The following is a 22,241-nucleotide window of genomic DNA, read 5'->3' on the forward strand; positions in this document are numbered from 1 at the left end:
GTCCTTATTCAACTGCAAAGTAGTCACATGGTTTTCACCAGCAATTTAAAGAGATTGCTTCAGTAACTGGCTTGAGATTTTATCCCCCAACCTTATTAGGTTTTAACCATCTTGAGTCTGAGGATCTCCTTATCTAGTATCTAAAACCCAAGAATCTGTAGGTCTATTCATCTATGTCTATTCACTTTTCTAAAGAGTGTTAACTATTAAAACTTTACTGAAACAATTTACCTTTGTCCTTCCAGGATGCCCTATTTTGCCAGATTCAAGGGTTGGGTCAACACAGCCAATGGGCAGCTGACATAAAATCTGCATATTTATAACTAGAAGATCCCGAGGGCCACCCAGTGTCCTCCTAATGCACCACTGGCATATTCAGTTATGTCTTTATAACCCAGTTATACTTCCTGACTACACAAAAAGTAAATGCACTGAAAACAGAGAAGTTTCACCTCTACGTATTGAATTAAACTTTTTTATTTTAAAAGGTAAAGTTTTATATATCCTTGAAAAATGAAAATTCCAAAGTCTTAGAATTAAGTAATGAGTCTTCAACATTATGAAGCTATTTATAACAGTAATTAAAGTAGTGGTAATATTTTACCCTTATAAAAATGTCACAGAATTCAAATCACAACTTGGATCCTCAATGATTCAAGTGTCTTATCTTCAACAATAAGGGTTGGTCAGTTTTAAGATAAAATTCCGGCAGATATGCTGTCCTCAAGTCCTCTGAACTCCTGGTCACACAGTGGGATAGCTGGCTGCCGTGGCAATTCCGCAGTGGTTGTTCTGGTCTTTGGCCATTTTTACGTAGCCATTATAGCCCCATTCTGGACCCCAACTGAAAGAAGAGCATATTTTCTGTTTTATACAAAGAATCAAGTACACATTAAGTTCATTAATAATAACTAATAATTAGAATAGGGCTTTCCACTTACCAGGCACTAGTCTAAGTGCTGTTACATGTAAGTATATTAATTCCCATTAATCCTTAAGATTTTAAGGCAGGAAACTGAGGCAGAGCTAGGATTCCAATGTAGCAGTCTGTTTCTACAGGCTATCTTATACCTCATCTCAATTAAAGAACTTTAGCAGTGACAATTGATCCTGACAACCCTCAAAGCCTCAGAAAGTTGGGAAGCAGCATAAAACGACAGGGCCACCAATGGTAACAGGAAGGATGCACAGAGTCCACTGGACTCTTGGAAAAACCTTTCCAACTTAAAAAGCCAGCAGTTCTTTGTGCTCAGTATAACTTGTTAAAAACCTGGACACAGAAAAAGGAAACCAGCCTTAACCTTACAGGTGCAAAATCCTTATCTGTAACTCTTAGGGCCAGATGTATTTCTGAGTAAAAAAAAATTCAGAATTTAGAAATGCAATGTTACAAATGCATAATAATTACAACAACCTACAGAATCTTGTAATCTTGTAATCAAACATCAGTACGTTTTATCTTTATAAAAATGTCAGAGTGTTCACTCTTATGTGGGAGAAAGACCTCTGGGGTTTCAAAGTTGAGCGTTTTTGGACTTGAAATCAAATACTGATTCCAAACAAACATGCCCTTTTCAATTTAATATGTATAACATTTGGAGTTTTATACCTGTTCTTGACGATCCAAAATTTATTGTTATTTGAATCTGTTCCTTCAAAGCCATAGCCAACCACCAGAACACCATGATCCAGGTCTTTGCTGCTGCAGTCGGGATCATAATAAATGCCTAGGAGAGTACAATTCAGTGTCAGGGTAAGAGGCTCCAAGTGACATATGACAGTAACTCATCCCATCTACCACAGTTAAGAGAGACATCTCAAAATTCAATTAAATGTCCTAAAAAAATGCCAAATAAAGCTTAAATACTTAGCAAAAAATTGTTATGGCCCATAAGAAGGAAAAGTCAAACTCAATTTACTAGAAATCAATCCAAGATATTTTCTACTTGAAAAAAGTACAAAGATTTCCAATAGTAAGATCTAGTTACCAAGGCTAAGGTCATTTAGCCACTCTTCTTTAGCATAATCCTTTCTATTCCTAAAAGGAAACAGCACAAAACAATGTACCACCTGAGCCACAGAGCTCTTTTAATTCTATAGTGAACAGTTTTTGGAAAAAAGGTCCAACAACTGGACAATTATTTGTATTTACAGAACTACACAGCCATTTAAAAACATTTAGGAAGAATTTGTCATGAGAAATGCCTAAAGTATATCAAATGGAAACATCACTGTATTCAATGCACACTCAAATTCTAGTCTTGGAAAGCAGGACTCCAAAGTCAACCACGGTGGTTTTCCAATTTTGCCTGCCTGAATTTCTACAGTAAAAATGTAAAGACCTACCTGATTTATAGAACTGGAACGACTGATGGCCTGCATCAATAGCAACAGAGATGGGCCCTACAGTTGCCACTGCCTTCATAAGGGCCTTCTCCCGCTGAGGGACGTCCACGAAGCCGGTGTCATTGGCAGCAGAACACTCAGGCTTGTACTTACAGCTATCTGTATCCTTTTAAAGGTAAATGGGAAAGAAACTTGATCACCACCATCCAGCTCCTGGGGAACACGAGTTCTAGGACCTCAAGACTCAGCAGTTTGCAGCTTAATGATTTCCAAGTGGACTTTGTTGTAAGTTAAAAGCAAAATGCTACTGGTTGATTTGAAATTGAAAAATCAGCAGATGTTTGTTTCTTCAGTGAAACCCAAGTCTACTTCTCCGTAAGAAATTTTTCACTATGGAGAAATCTGCATTATGCACGGAATGGTATAAAAAGTCTCCACGTTACATAGAAGTAAGAACAGCCATACACAAACCATCTATTCAGAGAACCTGTGCAAAGGCTGATAATTTCTAGTGGCAGTTCTGTCAGTTTGCACCTAAAATGTGAATGCTAAATAAAGTGCCTGTTATCTTTGAAAATGTTCAATTCAACTTTCAAAATCAGGGCTGGAATAACAAGATAAGGAGCTCCATTTACCGTTCCAAGATACGGGTAAGATTCCTCTGAGTCCAGGCCTCCGTTGTCCTTCACATACTGGAAGGCGTTATCCATCAGGCCACCATTGCAGCCCTCATTGCCTTCAGCCCGAGAACAGTCCACCAGGTTCTGCTCACTCAGTGACACAAGTTTGCCAGTTTTCCGGAACATCTGTCCTTCGAGGGCACCAGTTGCACTAAAAGCCCAACAAGAACCACACTGACCCTGAGAATAAAAAAGTTATCAGTTTACAAGACAACAATAGCCCATACACCTGACTATTCTTAAAACAAAAAAGCAAACTGATGTCACTCCACAGTCTACCAAAGCAAGGACACTAATCCCTTTTGGCTTTACTCGTAGGAGATCTGCTAAATATTATACCTGATTCTTCACAGGAGTTACATAGCCTTTCAGAGTCCAATCCACAGATTTGGGGATCTCAGCAAAGAGAGGCTCTTGGAACACCTTCCCTTTCCTGGGCTTCTGGTTTCGAAAGCCATTCATCACCTGCCTGAATTCTTCATTGGTCTTTAAGGAGAAGTAAGTAAAATGTTGAAAAAACAAGAGGTTATTCTGCTAAAGAACAAAGAGGAAGCACAAAAAGTTCAGCAATCCGTGCCACACTCACCATGTCACCAAAGGCATTCATTGCCATTGTGAAGCCATGTTTCCCTTGGCTGTATTCCCGATTATGCAGTTCAATCATCTTCATATTCTTCTCCCACACTGCTCTCCTCCATCCTTCTTCATTCTAAAGCAAATATATAACTTATCTTTATTTCTACTTAAAACCGAGCCCATCCTCTCACCAAGTGGATTTGCAGACGGATAGGGAGAAAAACCACTGCCACGAATGGCTTTGTATTTCTGTTGGACCTGTTCTTTAACAACCAAACACCAGAACTTATGCCCATACTGTACTCAGTAATGGGTGCCATGAAGTTCCCGCCTTGGTAAAAGCTGGCCTCTAGATGCTACTCTCTACCTATAAAGTCCCAACAGCAAGGGCCTTTCTCTTGGGGTCCCTCTGGACAATTTCATGTGTTACCAACCATGCCATATAATCTCCTGTGCGTTGCCTTCCACTGGTACCACTGTTCAGTTAAGCTCTGATCGAGTTTTGGAGCTGCTGAGGCTACTACTCCCAAGCAAAGGACAGACAGGAAGAGTGAAGGATTCATGTTTCAAAAACCTAGTAAGGAAAATGAAATGAAGAGTCAATGAGACTGATCCTTTAAAAAAAAGCCATCCTATTTTATCCTGAGATGTTGTGGAGTAAAAACACTTAAATCATCTTCCCGAAGGCTAAGGATGTGGGTGGAGAAAAACAGGCCAAGGACTTAAACAGTGGAGGTATGATTCAGCCATCAACTGAAAAACAGGCTGACAAGTGCTGTAGGAATTGAAACTGACTTCATTCTAACAGTGCAATGACAATTTAGGTTTTTATAGGGGTCTCAGAATCTTGACTCAACTAAGAAACTGTTAGTCCAAGTTATTTACTGAAAATACCGAGGTAACCCAGGAAATCTTATTTACCAGGGCACCTGATCCCAAATAGGGGGAAGGCCCCCCCAGGACTTAGTAGCCACCTCACACTTTTCTTCTAGACTAATGTACAGCATGGCGTTGATACAGGCCTTCGAACCTCCGGTTCTTTAATGGAAAACTTCGTGAAAAGGCCTTTCCAGAAGTTGGGCAAGAGTGCACTCAATGCTCCGCTGTCCTCACATGGGGCCTCTGCCGCCAACACTCCCATTCACTCCCCCAAACCGAGGACGTGGTCACGAGGCACAAGGGAGTCTCGAGCCCCCAGTTGCCGACCCGGGCAGGGCCAGGCTATGCCGGGCCTCAGAGCACGGTCTCAGGCGCGGCCAAGGGCGGCGCGGCAGGTGGGGCCGGGCTGGGGGGCTCTCCACCCTGCTCGCCGCCCTCAATTTCCAGAGGCTGTTGATGGACAGCCGCGCAAGGAGCGCCGGGCCCCGCAGCCAGCGCTTAGGTCAGGCTGCGTGTACCTCGTTAGCAAGGCCGGGCCCCGCAGCGTCCAGCTACCGGACCTGTGCCCGCCACGGCCCAGAGGCGGACCGGTTCCTGCACAGCCTAGGACCTCCCGGTGGTCTCTGCGCCGCCCTGCGTTCCCCAAACCGTCCTACCCCGACTTCCCCTCCTCAAGGATTACAGGATCCAAGTAACGTCGACTCAGCCTCATCAACTCCAGGCGAGCGGATGCTCTAATTCCCGCGGATCGCACCCGCCCCTCGGCCGAGCCCCGGGGTGGATCCCCTCCTCCAGTCCCTGTCCCGACGCGCTCGGTCCCCAGTCTGCGACGCTGACCTGCGGCGTCCACAGCTGCGCAGGCGCAGTCCACAGACGCACGCAGCCCTTCCCGGATCGCCGAGGCCTGGGATTCTGGCCCGGTTGCTCCTGACTCAGCCTTTAAGGTCTCTGGAATTCGGCCCGCTCGGCCCCGCCCTTACCGCCTGCCCGCGCGGCGATTGGCTGCGCCGGCCTGTGGGCGGGGCCTCCAGGCGTGGGACTCCCAGCGCGTGACGCGGCGGGGTCTCAACTTGTTCCAGGGCAGCTAGGGCCAGCTTCAGTGGGCGCGGGGATAGCGCTGAGGGGGGCGAGGCGGAGGGTACGGAGACCTGGGGACCCAGGTAGAATCATGACCCCGAATTCAGGAGATCGGCGGGTAGTTCATGAAAGGAAGCTTACAGGGAGCCCCGAATGGCTTTTCAGTATCGCTCTGCTTGTCCTTTAGTTCTGGAGTTTTGGGTTACAATTTCCCGTAGGTTTGAGAACAGTATAATCTAGTGGTTCCTGTTTATTCCGAGCAAAGGTGGGGCGGGTGGAGGATGCAGGATGGGATGCCTCTGGGTTTGGGAAGAATTTGGAGTGGACTGGAAATCCCCCAAGTACGGGACGCGATGGGCAAGACCTAAATCCTTGGAATGGGCGGACAGATGGGATGGGCGTACAGGGAAGGCGTGGCGTTTTGTCATACTTCTCTCCTGTTTCTCCCCCCTCTTCCCTCTCAAATCTTTCTCAAAACCAATCGAAACAAATTATTTACAGAAAAAAATTGGTTTAATAAAAAGGAGAAAAGCGGTTAAGAAGGGTGGAAACTTACATTTTCCTACACTCCAGGGATTGATGGTTAGGTCTTTCTCAGTATCCAGTGCTTCTCTTGAGCTATAAGGAATGTGCTTTAGTAACACTTAATATCCGTGTTTAGGTTATGCAGTGTAAAGAAGTGTTTTAGTTGGAGAACAAATATATACAGTTGACCCTTGAACACCGTGGTTGTTAGGGGCAACAACTCCCCTTACAGTTGAAAATCTGCATTATAACTTTTGAATGGCCCAAACCTTAACTACTAATAGCCTACTGTTGGCCAGGAGCCTTACCAATGACATAAACAGTGGACTAACACATATATTGTATGTTGTATGTATTATATATTGTATTCTTATAGTAAGCTAGAAAAAACGTTACTAAGAAAATCATAACGAAGAGAAAATACATTTACAGTATTCTAGTGTATTTATCGATGTAACTAAATTCCACATTTCAAACCTGTTGTTCAAGGGTCAACTGTAGGTAGAGATTTAAGGAAATTAATTCAGCAATGTTTCTAAAATTTTCTTTTTTTAATTGCGTAAGAAACACTCATGGTAGAAACTATATTTTAGAACATGAACACCCCTGTCCTCTCCTTCCTCTTTTCTAGGCATATCTTTATATATATATTTTTTCTTTTTACAGAAATGGAGTCATAGTGCATGTCAGTTTGTACTTAGTTAAAATTAAATTGATAATCTTTGTAGAAGCAAAATCAGACAAATATTTTTAAAAGTCAACTTATTACAAATTTCATTTTATGTCCTTTGAAAGTGGAGTCCTTTTCATCTCACACACAGCTAGGGGCCCAAAGTTCTCAGGTGGTTACGGAAGTATATTGCATATGACTGAACTTTGGTTTTTTGTTTTATCCTTTAAAAAAAAAAGTAATCATGGTGGTTAGCACAAGCATCCTCCACATGTGGAAATAAATGAAGGCCACCCGCATGATACAAAAAGAGGACAATTCAAAAACAGCCAGAGTGAGGGAAAGCTTTAATTAGGAAAAAAAAGGGAGGCTTCTGTAAAAGGCTGTCGTCACCGGGAAGCTGGAGGACGAATAACTAGAAATGGAACCTCATTTATGTGATTGGTTTGGGGAGAATATTTGGATTTCTCTGGTTTGTCCTGGGTTGGAAGTTGGCAAGGATAAATTGAGAACCATTCAGCAAGTCCTGACTGTTCTGAGACTGTAGCCCAAGAGGTTTCTTTTGTGGGTCAGAGTTCTTTGTCATGTAAAGTCTGGCCTTTGTTTGCTTGTTTACTCAGTCAATCCCAAGAAATCTAAATTATTCCAGCAGGTGGGTTTTACAGTTGCCCTGGGGTCACAGCTCCATAAGATTGCGCAGGGTGGAAAAACCTGCTACCGCGGGAATGCCTGCACCTTAGGCAATAGTCTGGCAGGAGGCTGCCGAGCAGGTGCCGCTCCAAAGAGTGGTATCAGCTTCGCTTGTCGGAATGTGATACAAAATCAATGGAGGACAAAATGGTCTCTAGAGCAAATATGCTCAGAACCTAAAATTAAATCAAGAAATATCTAAATTCAGGAGAAATATAGGAGAAAGCCATCTGAAGATATTTTTGCTCCAACTCATGACATGTACTTTTTTACATAGTCTGTTAAGTACTGCATTACAGAAATGTGTATTACTAACCATTGTGTTCCTTTTCTGCTTATTCTACTGCTATTCCTTTGCAAAATAACTAAGATGGGTGCTAATTTAAAATAGTCACATTTTAATCAAGCAACCAAGACTTAGCTCTGCCTTCAATAAAATTCAGTTGTCAGAATTTCCCAGTTCCTGTTTAAAATGCAGTTTCTGTGAAAGTATATTCTCACGTGCATGTCTAGATTTCTTTGGCTCACCAGTAAAACAGGATATAATTCTTTACCTCATCTCTGGAAATTTTAAACAATGGGGCAATGAACAAATCCAATGAAATGTTATTCAGGACCCTGGGGCCGCTTAACACCTCTCCCCAAAATAACAACCGCTCCAATTTGTTTAAATTCAATGAGCCAAGACATTAAAAACGTTGTCCAGACAACCGTCCATTTGTAAAATGGTTTATTATATTTTATAATTTTATGAAAATTATGATTAGATGTTCCTATGAAGCCACTTATGAAATAATTTTTTTTGAGCTACTGTAACCTTGTCTTTTCTATATGGTTAAACAGTCAACCAATTCCTTAAGTAAATCAATCGAGAATTAATTAAATTCTTACTTCGTGCTCATTGTCCTCTCCTGGTATAAATTGTGCATTTACACATTCTACACGTAACTTCACTAACGGCTTTACTGAAGCTCAGCCTTTCCATTTTAAAATCTGAGATTTACTACGGTAATTTCGATTTCACAGCATGCGAGCACAGCCATGATCAATCTCATTTAATGAGATTACGGCAAAGCGTCTTGATGTAGTAGATAACAAAACCTTGGGGGATTTTCTCCACCGCCAAGACTATAATTCACAAACTTTCCTTTGATTGCCAGAGGATCTCTTCCTCAAATCTGAAAAACCAGTCTTTTCATGAAACAAGATGTATCAGTTTCTTATGGCTGCTGTAACACATTTCCACAAACTTGGTGGCTTAAAACAACGTTCTCTCACGGTTAAGGAGGGCAGAGTACAGAATCGCATCATGGGGGTCGAAAGCCAGTTGTCACAGGACCGTGCTCCCTCTGCAGGCTCTACGGGAGAACCTGTTCTTCTCTTCCAGCTTCTGGTAGCTTTAGCCACTTCTTGGTTTGCGGCACATCACCCCAGTCTCTGCCTCTGTGGTCACATTGCCTTCTCCTCTTTTGTCTGCATCAAATTTCCCTCTACCTCCCTCTTATAAGAACCCTTGTGTTTGCATTTAGAGCCCATCCACATAATCCAGGATATCTCTCCCTCTCAAAATACTTAATCACATTTGCAAAATCTTTGCCAAGGTAAGGTAACATTTACAGGTTCCAAGAATTAATCTCTGGTATCTTTGGGGGCCATTATTTAGTCAACCGCAACATGGCATAAATAAAAACTAGTTTCTTGACAAGGGTGATCAAAACTGTGGTCAACATCTTTAGGCTAGCTTGACTAGGACAGCTAGCCCATAAACTCTACGTGACCTTCCCACTCTGTAAATTTGCTCATGTCCCTATACAGATATTTCCTGCCTTGACTCTCCTGTTAGTGCAATGTTTGACACAGTTTTTTAAGTTTCAAGACTCCTACACAGCAGTTTTTATTACCTCTTCCTTCCCCAAGCCCCCTTACTCTTTCCTCAGCCACCTATCCCAGGGTCTCTGCATATAAAAGCATTGCTCACCCATCCTTTTCTGAAGACATTTCTGGTTTGTGCTTTGAGCATCTCCCTATGGCAATTGCCCCCATTAATAAAGTCTTCCCCTACAAAGGTAGGTTCTTGCATTTCTTCCCCTGACACCTTGAATCATTTTGGTAAGGTCCCCTCCCGATGGAAATATCACTTGTGCTATTAAGAGTCAGTTTGCACATACATGTGCCAGGGGTTGTTCCGCAGGAAAGGTATCTACTTCTGGAAACTAAAGTATTATTAGAAAAGATCCTGCAACGATGATAATCGTGATGATGATAATGATGATAGTGACCATGATGAGGATACCAACAGCTAAATAACGCTTAGGCACCAGGCACTGTTCTGCGCATGCTCTAGCTGCTCTATCATTGATTCATCACAACAACCCTGTGACAGTGATTCTCAAACTCGAGTGAGCATCTGAATTACCTGGGGACTTGTGAAACCTGATTGCTGACCTCTATCCCCTGAGTTTCTGATGCAGTGGGTCTGGCAGGGGTTTGAGAATTTGCTTCTCTAACAAATTCCCAAGTAATGCTGATTCTACTGGTCAGGGACCCACTTTGGGAACCACTGCCCTAGGAGATGGGTGCTATTGTTCACCCCATTTTATAGATGAAGATGGTCACGGCGTGGGGTATACAAAATCAAGGGTGATTCAGGTTCCTCTTTAGAGTGAAGAAATAACCTAAATGTACTTTAGGACAGCAGGATTTAGAAAAGGAAGCTGGACTTTGGGGGACTTTGCCCTCTTCCCTCAGCCCCAGCCCCTATCGCTTACTTGGCAAACTGGACTCTGGGTGCCAGGGGGCAGCAGGGGAAGTGGAAAATGATGGGGGCCATAGTGAGATAAAGCGTCAAAGTTCCCCAGGACCAGGCTCTCCACTTGCCTGGAGCCTTACCTGGCATTAGGCTGAAAGGAAGGGAAGACCGGTGAGCCATGCAGAAGGCATTGCTGCCCTCCCTGGGCTGGGCTTCCACATCTTCCTGCCCCACTACCTTCCAGGAAGATGTTTTGCCCTGTGCCTCCTGGGTGTTTCCTTGCTTGATCATTTCTTGAAAACAAAAGCTCTGTTACCTTAACTATGATCAATTCATTGTCAGATTTTAAGTCTACCTCTGATGGCAATGCTTCAGTGACTCAATGGTTTTGAGAAGCTCAGGTATTTAAAAAGTGAGGTTCATTCATTCACCAATTCTGGAAACACACACGTAAAGCATTCTTTTTTAAAAATTTGAGACCATAAAAAGGAAATAAAACTGTGCACTCAAGCATCCCCAATTCCCTATATAATCCCCTTAAAACCAAAACCAGGGAAATTTTTTCAATAGAAACTTTGGTAATGTTGCTGAGTCACTGACTCCACTCTGGTGGTTTACATTTGTTTTCTCTTCTGTCATGTGTTCCCCCTCTGCCCTCGCCTATCTACCACCCCTCACCCAACGGTTGCTGACTTCTTATCTTGGTTTCATTGTCCTCAAAGCAGACCTGTAACTGTGGTCTTAAGTATATCGAAAGTTAAATCCATAGCATCCACTGAATAAGCCAGCTTTTATTTTTGAGAACTAACTCACCCTGTGAATAAGGAATCTGGGGTGCCTGGGTGGCTCAGTTGGTTAAGCCTTTGTCTTCAGCTCAGGTCATGATCCTCAAGTCCGGGAACTGAGTCCCACATCATGCTCCCTGCTCAGTGGGGAGTCTTCTTCTCCCTCTGCCCTTCACCCTGCTCATGCTCTCTCAAATAAATAAATAAAATCTTTAAAAAAAATAAGGAATCTGACTTTTCTTCAAGATCGCTGGTAACACAGTCAAATGAAATAGCATGTAAGAGTTCAGTATAGAATAGACAGCTCTGATCCAAGGAAGCAACAACTACTTCTTTTAAATGTATTTATTATTAACAGAATCCTGTGCCCAGATGATGTTCTTTTACTCTAGGAGAATAAATTAGGATGTTCTTTTACTCTAGGAGAATAAATAAATTCTGCACATTGCAGAATGCCCAGCTGCCCCCCAGAGTGTAGTCCCACTGCGCACTGATGATGTTCTTTTACTCTAGGAGAATAAATTAGGATGTTCTTTTACTCTAGGAGAATAAATAAATTCTGCACATTGCAGAATGCCCAGCTCCCCCCCAGAGTGTAGTCCCACTGTGCACTGAATTAGTAAGTCTTGGAGCCTGGTTGTCCTGCCTGAGTGTTTCCTTGCCCATCATCCCAGGTTTCTCATCCAGGGAGCAAGATCACACAGGATGGTGATTCCAAAGCTAATTAGCATCTACACTGTGGATATGGCATGTGTGTCTTCTAAATCTACCCACTCCTCTGCACAGTGCCCTACCCCCTGGCCAAAACTTTCCCAGTTTGTAAATTTCCATGGGCTCAGTGTAGAAGTAATTGACCTGCAATGCTCAGTTATGGTGTCAGTGATGGTTTGCATGACTCCGTGGAAAGTCAGTGGAATTTGACAGAAAATTTTGGGAAGTAGTAAAGAAGAGTTTTTCCTCCAAGTTCAAAGAGGGAAATGGAAGTAAGCAATCGTCTGAATGACATGAGAAAGTGTTTTACTTGTATCAGGAGGACAGGCAAAACTAAGTTACATGTCTTGTCTCCCCAGCAAAAGCGTCTTGAGGGACAAAGACTTTGTTTTATAGTATTGAGGTCCCCAGAATGTGATAGATATCACTGCAAATGTAAATATCACTGCAAAATGGCAATTATTGGGCCAAGAAAGGAATTATTGACCATTTGGCTAAACTTCTTGGGGACCCTGACACTTGGCCCAGAGCTCAGTGGGTTTCAGGTGTACTTGGGAAACTTCTCTCACTCCCAGGATACAGAAATCCTAGATCCTCCTCACTGTCCTTGAGATGCTTGGAAATGCCACAGGGAGCTTAGCGAATCCTCTTTCCTTAGAGAATCCCCAAGACAGAAACTAGCCATCAAGGGTCTCTTAAGGCCTGTACACCCAAAACCTTAGGGTGCTGGTGGATTCTAGAACTCTGCTGGAGTCCACCAGGGCAGTGTAAGGGGTCCCTGTGGGTGGCCTCTTGGGATGGTAAGCCAAGTGGCTACTATTGCTTGCCTGATCCCAGGGAGTGGAGACCCTTTTCTGCTGTTCCACTCCTTGGTGAACCCTAGCGGTTCATTGAGGAGAAAAAGAAATAGTTGGAGGTGCATAGGAGAAATGGTAAAAATGAGCATCGAGATAGGACTCATATTAATCAAGTGTTTAATCCAGTGAGTTCCAAGAATACTAGCATAATTAAGTCATTTGATGTAATATTGTTGTATTTCCCACTGTTGAGCACTCTAAAGAAAACTTTCTGTAATCACAGTGGGGGTTCACCATCTAAAAACAGATCATTTCAGGACACCTGGGTGGCTAGGTTGGGTGTCTGCCTTCAGCTTGGGTAATGATCTCAGGGTCCTGGGATCAAGTCCTGCTTCTCCCTCTGCCTGCTGCTCCCCCTGTTTGTGCTCGCTCTCTCTCTCACTCTCTCTCTGACAAATAAAAAAATACAATCTTTAAGAATAAATAAATAAAAACAAATGATTTGGTTGTTTTGCCCAATTTATGAAAGGGAAAAAAATTGGGAACTATCTGAATTTCATTTCTGTTTTATCTTTTTGGGTTGGAGAAGCAATGAAAAACCATTAATGCTTTTTTTTTTTTTGTTTATTATTTTGGTAGGGAGGTAGAGGAGAGAGCTGATAAATAAGGATGCCTGCTGTAAATACTAAACTTCTACAACCAAAATTACAGAACATCACAAAGCTTCTATTTTAAAATCTTTTGATGTTACAACCATATCTGCATTAAAACAGTCAATGGAAAAATGACAGACCAATAAACAACAATTTCCAGTACTTCCGGACCCAATTTACCACCTGATTGCACCATCTTTGGAAGATAGATAACTCCAATCTCATCTTTGGCAGGCATAAACTTTGCACAAATAATTTACTTTCTCCAAGCCCTGATTTCACCCATTATAAAATGTGGATAGGGGTGCCTGGGTGGCACAGCGGTTAAGCGTCTGCCTTCGGCTCAGGGCGTGATCCCAGCGGTCTGGGATTGAGCTCCGCATCAGGCTTCTCCGCTGGGAGCCTGCTTCTTCCTCTCCCACTCCCCCTGCTTGTGTTCCCTCTCTCGCTGGCTGTCTCTATCCTGTCGAATAAATAAATTAAATCTTAAAAAAATAAAATAAAATAAAATGTGGATAATACTAATGACCTTATAAGGTCGTATTAATAATTAAATGGGATAACATGAATATTGATATAAGCAGACATTTATAGAATTTCTTCCTTGAAAATTGACATATCTTTGAGAAATATCTCAATCCAAAGGCACACAAGCATTGCAGCAAAAATTGTTGCCGTTGAGATATTGTGTACTGACCATGCTTACAGCTTTGACCATTATTACATACTACAATCCTACTGTAAGGCATTAGAGGAGCCTGTAACTTGATTCAGAGGAAAAGCTCTCAATAGCTATAAAACCATAGGAGCTGGCATTCTTCCCCTTCTGGATGGTCCTCTGCCAGATTTCTTACAGTTTTTTTTACCTTACTGTCCTAGGAAGCTCTCCCTCCAGGGATTCACTTGGACTGATGGATGCACCCTCTAAGAACAGTGATAGAATTGCAAAATATGCTTCCATTCCATTTGAGGAAAAGTGGTAGGTATAAGACAAGGGTCTTGAGGAGTTTAGCTTAATTTATACAGCACTGGCTGAGAGCGCCAGGCCTGAGCCAAGAGTGACATTAAGACTGGCCCTTGCCGTTACTGCTAGCTCTCTAGCCAGGTATGTGGAATTGGGTGTTCTCTCCATTTCTTCCTTTGCGAATGACCTGCACTCTGTTCCTCCTGGGGATTCTGTATAAGGTGTTGAAGAGGGAAGGGCAGGGGCTCAGGATAATGACAGTACAATGGCTGTGATGTAGTGTTGGAATGTAGGTGAGGCTTGGTGGGGTGAGGTCCAGAGCTGACAACCAAGAAAGAAATCTTGAGAAGTCTTTGGTGCAAAATGGTGGTTTTATTAAAGCACAGGGACAGGACCCTGGACAGAAAGAACTGCTGCGCCAAAGGGGGTTGTGAGGGGTGACTGATTATATACTTGGGAATCGGGGGAGATGAGGAAAAGGGAAGTTTTCAAAAGAACTTTCATATGCTTTAGAGGACCTACAAGATACTGCAGGCCTTGCCATTGTCAAGTTAAGTCGTTTTTCCCTCTAGCAAGGCATATTAACATTAAGGCAGTTGGGAGGGTGCGTGGGTGGCTCAGTTGGCTAAGCCTCTGCCTTCGGCTCAGGTCATGATCCCAGGGTCCTGGGTTTGAGTCCTACATCAGGCTCCTTGCTCAGTGGGGTGCCTACTTCTCCCTTTGCCTCTTTCCTCTGCTTCTGCTCACTCTCTCTCAAATAAATAAACAAAATCTTAAAAAACAAAAAAGACAGTTGGGAGAGCTTCCTGGAGGAACATTATACTCGGGCTGCTTCAAGTATTTGTTATAAGGACATTTACTTTTATCTACATTTCCTTCTGGAAGTTAGATTAGTGATAAGAATGCCTTTTTCTTGTAAATCCCTAAGACATTTGTAAACTGAGGGAGACTCATGCCTTGCAACACTATAATCTCTATAAAGTTAACCATTTTTTTTCCTTCCCTTGGCTTTAGAGGTTCCTGAGGAATGTCACACATACCCCACCCGGGAGTGGGGGGGGGCGGTTTGCGTGGTGTCAGCTTGTGCTTTGTCCTCAGCTTGCGTTTCCCCTCCCTCCTCAGTTGGATTCAGGAGATGATGTTTGCCATACATTCATTCTATGAATCCTTACTGAGTCCCTTGTATGTCAGGTCCTATGCTGAGGAATCAAAGATGAACATACACTAATACACTCCTTGCACTGGGGAAGCTTACATCCCATGAAGCAGTAGGTATGAATCAAATATTACTTTTGGATGATATATAGACTTGTGCTTTCTTTCTTTGCCATTGACCTAAAAATCTTGGCAGTTTCTCATTTTGTGGGTCCCCAAGTAGCAAGGTTTCCATGTAGCCATCCCATCCCCCTGATAGGGGGAGCCTGAGAAAGTACAGCAGCCTCCTCTTCTCCGGATTTCTTCAGGAAAAAGTGAAGTCCTGAATGACATGAAATAAAAGACATTCTGACCAGGGATGCATAGTGTTCTCCATCATGGATCAAACGTGCCTGGTTGATTCAGGTATTTCTGCCCAAACTCTAGGACCCATTATCTGTCACCTGATTCAGCTCTAGCTCATTCTATTGTGACCTGCTCTCTGGTCTTTATTTTCAAGGGGTTGCCTCGTTGCACCATTGATCCTATCTGCCCGTCTGCCCGAAGAGTCCCTGTGGTGACCTCACTATTAACCTTTGCAGGTCCTCCTGTGTTCACAGAGAAAACAAGGATTGGTATTCCAATCTGAGAGAACAGGCAGAGGCATGTGGTGCAAACTTTCAAGTTTTAACCAAAACATCAGTACCTTAGAGTTCTTTCTCAGGAGGCAATATGCTCATCTGAACAGAATGGGCATGAAATCCATCCCCTGCCCACCACCAAAGGAACTGGCAAAATGTCTAGGATCATAAATGGCATCAAATAATATAAGATCTTCTATTTTAGGTTTAATACTAAAGTATAGATATCTTTCCATGACAGTACACAGAGCATTCCAGTGTTCACCCACGCTATAATGACTTTAATACTTTTAATACTTTCCTTTTTCTCTTATTGATGAACATTTAGATTTGTTTTTCATTTACAAACACCACTGCAATGAATATTTTTGCACACGTATCTTTTTTTCTTTTAGAGAGGAGGAGAGAGAGAGTGAGAGAGAGAGAAAGGGAGAGAGAGATGGGGGAGGGGCTGGGGGAGAGGGGCAGAGAAAGAATCTCAAGCTGGCTTCATGCACAGCACAGAGCTGACATGGGGCTTGATCTCACAACTCTGAGATCATGACCTGAGCTGAAATCAAGAGGCAGGCACTTAACTGACTGAGCCACCTAGGTGCCCCTTACACATGTGTCTTTATGAGCGTGTGCAAATATTATAAAGCTAACTTCTGAAAATGGAACTACTTGCTGAAGAAAGTTATTCCAATGTGTATTCCCACCTGTAGCCAATGAAAATGTCCATTTCCTCAGAATTTGTAAACCATCTCATTTATAAGCAAAATGTGATCTAATTGCTGTTTTACAACATTGAGACCCCAAGGTGCCAGAGACTTTACATACACAGTTGGAATGGATTTAATTTAGTTATTCCTCACAACAATCATGTGAGGTAAGAACTGCTGACCATTTTACAACTGAAAAACCAAGTGTGAGACAGCTGTGTGCCCTTAGGTAAATGATTTAGGTACGCTGTGCTTCCATTCCCCTAGTGGAAAATAGAAGTGGTAGCATTGTCTTTATTACATGGATGTGATGGTCAGTTTTATGTGCCAATCTGGGTAGGCTATAGTCCCTAGTTATTCAATTAAACACTAATTAAACTCAAATAAATGCTGATTTATCGGCTGTGCTGATAAAAGTCCCCATCGGTTGACTTTAAATAAGGAAATTACCCTAGATAGCCTGGGTGGGCCTGATATGCAATCAGTTGAAAAATCTTAAGAGCAGAGCTGAATTCTTCTTGAGTAAAAAGAAATCCCATCTGTGGGCTTAGTTGTGCTGGAGAGTTCTAGCATGTTTCTCTTGATGGCCTGCCCCGTCCAGTCGGGGTGCCAGGAAGAGCCCATATCTCCTGCTGCCCCACACTGGGCAGCTTGAAGGGCAAGCCTTGATCGACTGCACTGGGACAGATGTGTGGCTGGCTTCCCAGGGAGACCTTGTAACCCACAGGGGTTAGGTTCTATTAGGTGACATCGTGTGACACCACTTCAGGTGCACCACGAGGTAAGTGGGCTGTCCTGTACCAGTCTCAGTGCCTAACCACCAAGAGCTCAGTCCCTGGGGAAAATACATCTTATTTGCCAAACAGCCCATTGGATACCCACTAAGGGCATACAACCTGCTTGTCAACTGGAGCTACCCTATTTTAATCTCTTAGAAACCTTTGAGAGAGCTTCTCAGACAGGCACTAGTGGACTTTGTTGTTCAGTTTTTTTATTCTGCCTCTATCCAGTACAAGATAGAATGGAAGAAGATATAAAGCAGCAAGAAATAATTTGGAATCAGAATGGTGACAATGGTAAAGAATAGTCTTGGTTCACTCCAGTGCCCACCTCAAGTCTCTAATTAAAGCTAGTAAGTAAAAACATTTGTGTTACAGTTCTCCTCTGATAATTTCAAGAGTGTTTTTGTTCCAGGGTTATTGTTTTTTATAGAACTCTTTGAAATTCCCATGGCTTAACCTACTGAATCTTCTTTGGAATCTTCAAATTCTCCACATCTTTAGAGACCTGGTGGCCACTCACTGGCCATGGACATTGTAAAAGGATCCTGGAGATTTCAGATTAGTGGTCAGCAAAAGCCATCCCAGACCTTTAGTCTGATTCTTTGATGCCCGGAGAGACTGGGAACCTTTCTCAGGATCTTTCATGTGGAAAGACCATCTGCTCCATCCTCTGATGCAACATACATAATCACTGTGAAGCTCAATGGTGAGTTTCAATGAGTTTATTCTACCATGTGTGACCCAGGTAGGTTTGGACTTATAGGTATGTTTGCATTATGGTTCATATTCAAATGCACAGCTCCAATAGTTTACTTTATAAGTTGTACTCTTTGTCTTCCTTGTACTCTGTCAAGCACCAAGTACAGTGTCATCTCTGTGTGGATGCTCTACAAACTCTAATTGGTACCGATCAGGATAATGATGTTGACAAATGACTCCATGAAACTGATGAATCATTTGGTGGAAGAGGCTGGGTACAGCAGTTATGTAATGTTGTCACCAAACAGGTAATGTTTCATACCTCAGAGCAACACAAAGCATTTTGCCTGTCAGTGTTACTATTTCCAGTCAGAGACAAAAAGGCATCTTTGAAGAGAGTAGAACTTCTTTATTTTTTAAAAATGTATTTATTTTAGAGAGAGAAAAAGGGAGAGCATGAGTTGGGTGGAGGGACAGAGGGAGGAGAGAACCTTTAAGCAGACTCCCCGCTGACCATGGGTCTTGGTGCAGCCTTGATCCCAGGACTCTGGAATCATGACCTGAGCCAAAATCAAAAGCTGGATGGTTAACTGACTGAGCTACCCAGACATTCCTGAAGAGGATAGAACTTTTGAATGATATTGACACTGTAAGCAGCTTCTTAAAGAGATACAGCTTGTTTCCTTTGGTGCAAGCTACAACTAAACCCTGCCTCTCTCCTGAGTTCGCAATCAAATAAACAAAAGATGAAGCAAGAAGTTTGAATCAGCTAATAAAAACAAACTAATTCACATGAGTATTATCACTTCAATGGTATTGTTCCTACTCTCCTATTGAAATGCCTGGACCTTTTAAAATAAGTTGGCGTGGCACAGAGAAGTTTACAAAAAAGTTTTTGATTTATATAGGAGATTGCTGACATTCAACTATTTTTGACCTTCAAAATGGCAATTTCACGTGGTTCAACTTAATAAAAGATTTAAGAATTCCTTTAATTGGAATGTGTCTATATAAATATAGATAAATACTAAAGCAAAGAAGTAAATTCCTAATACTTCCTGGCAAATTCATAATATTACTTTTGGTTGATCTTCTTTTATGGGCATAGGTGAGGTTAAAAAAAACCAAAACCTCTTTATATGTTTTCTAAAATATTAAGTTTTATCTTAATTTTTAAACAAAATTAAGTCAAAACCTAAACTTAACATTTAAAAGAAAAAGAGTTAGCTAAATATTAGAATTTTGAACATGGGGGATTTTTTTTTCTACAGAAGCCAAAATCTAGTACTTAGATGTATTTCTTTGGATAATCAGACTCTTTATTATTTTAGATCAGGGATTACAAATTCGTGGCCAAATCTGACTCATAGACAGGTGATATTCAGTCTGCATAATCATTAACACTTCTACAAATGTGAATAACATCATCACTCTCCAGTTACCAAAGCCCTTACCAGCCTCTACTGATTCCCTTTCAGAATTTATTTACATTTTCCTTCAGAGTCTTCCAAAACATTTCAATTTGCTGCTCGGTCTTAGATGACATTGATGTCTCATTGCTTTTGCTCCTCTGATGAAAACATTCTGAGTCAAGGAATTAAGAGGAGAAACCCTGTTCCCGCCATAGATTTCACTTCATGGCCTGTCTTGCTCTGAGTATGAGGAAAAGGAGACAAAAATACCAGAAGATGCTTACCTTCTCATAATGACAGGCAAATTAAAATAAGCTATCTTTCTATTTTTAACCTCTCAGTTTTGCAAAAGTAAAAAGATTGATGATATTTAGGGTTGAGGAGAGTGTGGAGAAATGGAAATTTGCTGGTAAATTGATGCAATTTTTCAACAAAAAATTGGAGGTGTTTATAATTTAAAAAAATGTACATACTGTTTGCCTTTGCAAATCCACTTTATCCTACAAAAATAGTCACATAAGTGTGGAGAGTACACATTTCACATATTCAAAGACTTTAATTGTACAAACATAGTTTGTAATAGCAAAACAAAAAATAAAAACAAAAACCCCCTGCAAATAATCTAAATATTTATCAGTAAGGAAATGTTTGATTATGGTTACATATGATGGTTTAAAAGAACGAGGGGGTGCCTGTGTGGCTCAGTCCATTAAGCGTCTGACTCTTGGTTTTGGCTCAGGTCATGACCTCAGGGTTGTGAGATCGAGTCCCTGCATCGGGCTCCGTGCTGGACATGGAGTCTGCTTGAGATACTCTCTCTCCCTCTCCCTCTGCTTCCCTTCCCTTCCTGCCCCCAGCATATGCACTCTCTCTCTCTCAAAAAAATGTTTAAAAGAATGAGATGTATCTGTGTGTCATAGGAAGGTGTCAAGGATATAATATAACTGAGGGCAAAAGCAAACTTCAGAACACTTCATAACATGATTTTATTAAAAAATAGGAAAGGTAATGGTGTACGTATACTTTGATATGCAGATGTAGGCATATGCATGAAGTTTAGAACAGTGGTACTCAACTTTGCTGTCCAATGCCAATGTCCAATGCCCAGGAGACATTTGGCAATGTCTACAAACGGTTTTGAATTTCATGACTGGGTAAGGGTACTACTGGCATCTAGTAGATAGAGGCCGGGGATGCTATCAAACACCTTGCAGTGCATGGGACAGCTCCTACAACAAAGAACTAACTGGCTGGAAAGGTGAAGAGTGCTGAAGCTGAGAGACACCAGTCTAGGAGAATGTATAGCAAACTGTTGCTGGTCATCATGGGGGGATTAGGAAGTTCTTTTTATGTTATTTTGTATTTCGGTGTATTACATTTCTTTTTTTCCAATGTATTCCTTCGAAATTAAAACAAGTGAGAAATACTGGGCCTTAGCTGGGAGAGAATTACAGTTGTAGGAAGGCCTTACTCATTTTCATTCACAATGATGGGCATTCCACTTCCAACAGTTGGGAAAATAAGCAATAATTAAAAAATTGAGGCAAAGTAGCTCTTTTGGGCAAAGAAGTATATATCTGTAGATAATAAATTTGCCCTCTCAGTATTGATCTTGCTCCATTTAGATGGTCAATTTCACATTAGGTAATCAGTGTTTCCTTACCCTGGATTACCTCTATAAAGGACTCCAGTGCTGTCTGCTCACATGCTCTCTCCAAGCACCGCACAGGACTGAGAGATCTCACACACCCATGTGGTGGGGAGCTGAGGGCAGCCTCAGGCCAATAGTCACAGAAGCAGAAGCCCTGAGTCCCTCAGCCCTTGTGGAATTGAAATTCTGCCAATAACCATGTGAGTGTGACAGAGAATTCTTTCCTAGCCAAGCCTCCAGGTGGCTAAGCCTGTCAGATGCCAGAATTACAGCCTAGGAGAGGCCCTAGAGCAGAGGAACTGCTAAGTGTCTGGACTCCTTCCCCATAAAAACTGTGAGATAAGGAATGTATGTTGTTTTGAGCCACTAAGTTTGTGGTAATTTGTAATGTAACAATAGATAACTGCTAAAGTTGTGAAATTTTACAACTTTTGACAATGAGTCAGAGCCAAAGCAGTGGCCTATCCCTGAATTTTCCTTTGCTATGGAGGACGCTGTAATGTCATTCCGCTGGCCAAGAGATTCTACTCAGGACAAAATTCATGGGTTAAAAGGAACCACAGGAAACAAAATCACCTCCATTACAAGTTGGGGCGTTTAGGGTGTGTGTATGTTACTGACATAAGCACGATCCTCAAGTGTGTTTGCACCGTAAAATCTTTTTATCTGGTGTGTAGCTATTACCCTGGACTATCACAGAGAACCCAGGTGATAGTCCACCAGGCTCCCTTTGGTTTCTAAAAGCTTCCAGGGGAGGAATGCCCTATAGGGAGGGTGCTTCTCTTACCTTTATGAGAAATCAGCTTCCGGGGAACTAGACCTATTGAAAGTATTTTGAGGTGAATCATGTCAGCCTGTTGACAGAAGCACATGAGGCCTAAGGTTTCAAGATTTCAAGGAGTGAGTATCATCAGATAAAGAGTGCTCTAAAAAACTGACGTCCCCATGGCGTAAGGACCTCCTGCATAGGTGTCCACCTTCAAGGATGTCTTCTTTTAGCCTTAATTTTACTCTCTTGTTTTATTATGAGCTACGATCTTACTTTGAGCTCCTTTAAGGAACATAAATTATTACTATGATTTTTAATAACACTAATAAAATAGATAATGGTGAGAGTTA

At 42.1% G+C, this 22,241-nt stretch overlaps 1 protein-coding gene across 3 annotated transcripts; it reads right to left on the reverse strand.

The window, feature by feature from the left end:
* Positions 1-461: 461 nt before the first annotated feature.
* LOC113269768 (procathepsin L) lies at positions 462-5,419 on the reverse strand. 3 transcript variants are annotated; one of them, XM_026518671.4, is made up of 8 exons: positions 5,319-5,419; positions 4,037-4,176; positions 3,613-3,735; positions 3,366-3,512; positions 2,982-3,206; positions 2,347-2,512; positions 1,610-1,727; positions 462-844 (listed from the first exon to the last, which is right to left on the reverse strand). In XM_026518671.4, exons 2-8 carry the CDS (start codon positions 4,163-4,165, stop codon positions 745-747), a joined length of 1,008 nt encoding a protein of 335 aa, XP_026374456.3. In that variant the 5' UTR covers positions 4,166-4,176; positions 5,319-5,419; the 3' UTR covers positions 462-744. The 3 variants fall into 3 exon arrangements, with proteins under 3 accessions (XP_026374456.3, XP_026374457.3, XP_026374458.3); XM_026518672.4 differs by having other exon boundaries at positions 5,138-5,390; XM_026518673.4 differs by having other exon boundaries at positions 5,164-5,331.
* Between the last annotated feature and the right edge of the window lie 16,822 nt (positions 5,420-22,241).

This window comes from Ursus arctos, unplaced genomic scaffold (genome assembly GCF_023065955.2).
Source record: "Ursus arctos isolate Adak ecotype North America unplaced genomic scaffold, UrsArc2.0 scaffold_33, whole genome shotgun sequence".
Taxonomy (NCBI): Eukaryota; Metazoa; Chordata; class Mammalia; order Carnivora; family Ursidae; genus Ursus; species Ursus arctos.

Bases quoted from the DNA above. Each gene is read 5' to 3' on its own strand.
- LOC113269768 (XM_026518671.4), bottom strand. From the start codon at position 4,165: ATGAATCCTTCACTCTTCCTGTCTGTCCTTTGCTTGGGAGTAGTAGCC. The intron at 3,207-3,365 runs GTATAATATTTA...TTTTATTCTCAG, and splicing joins TAACTCCTGTGAAGAATCAG to GGTCAGTGTGGTTCTTGTTG. The intron at 2,513-2,981 runs GTAAATGGAGCT...TACCTTTAAAAG, and splicing joins CTTACCCGTATCTTGGAACG to GATACAGATAGCTGTAAGTA.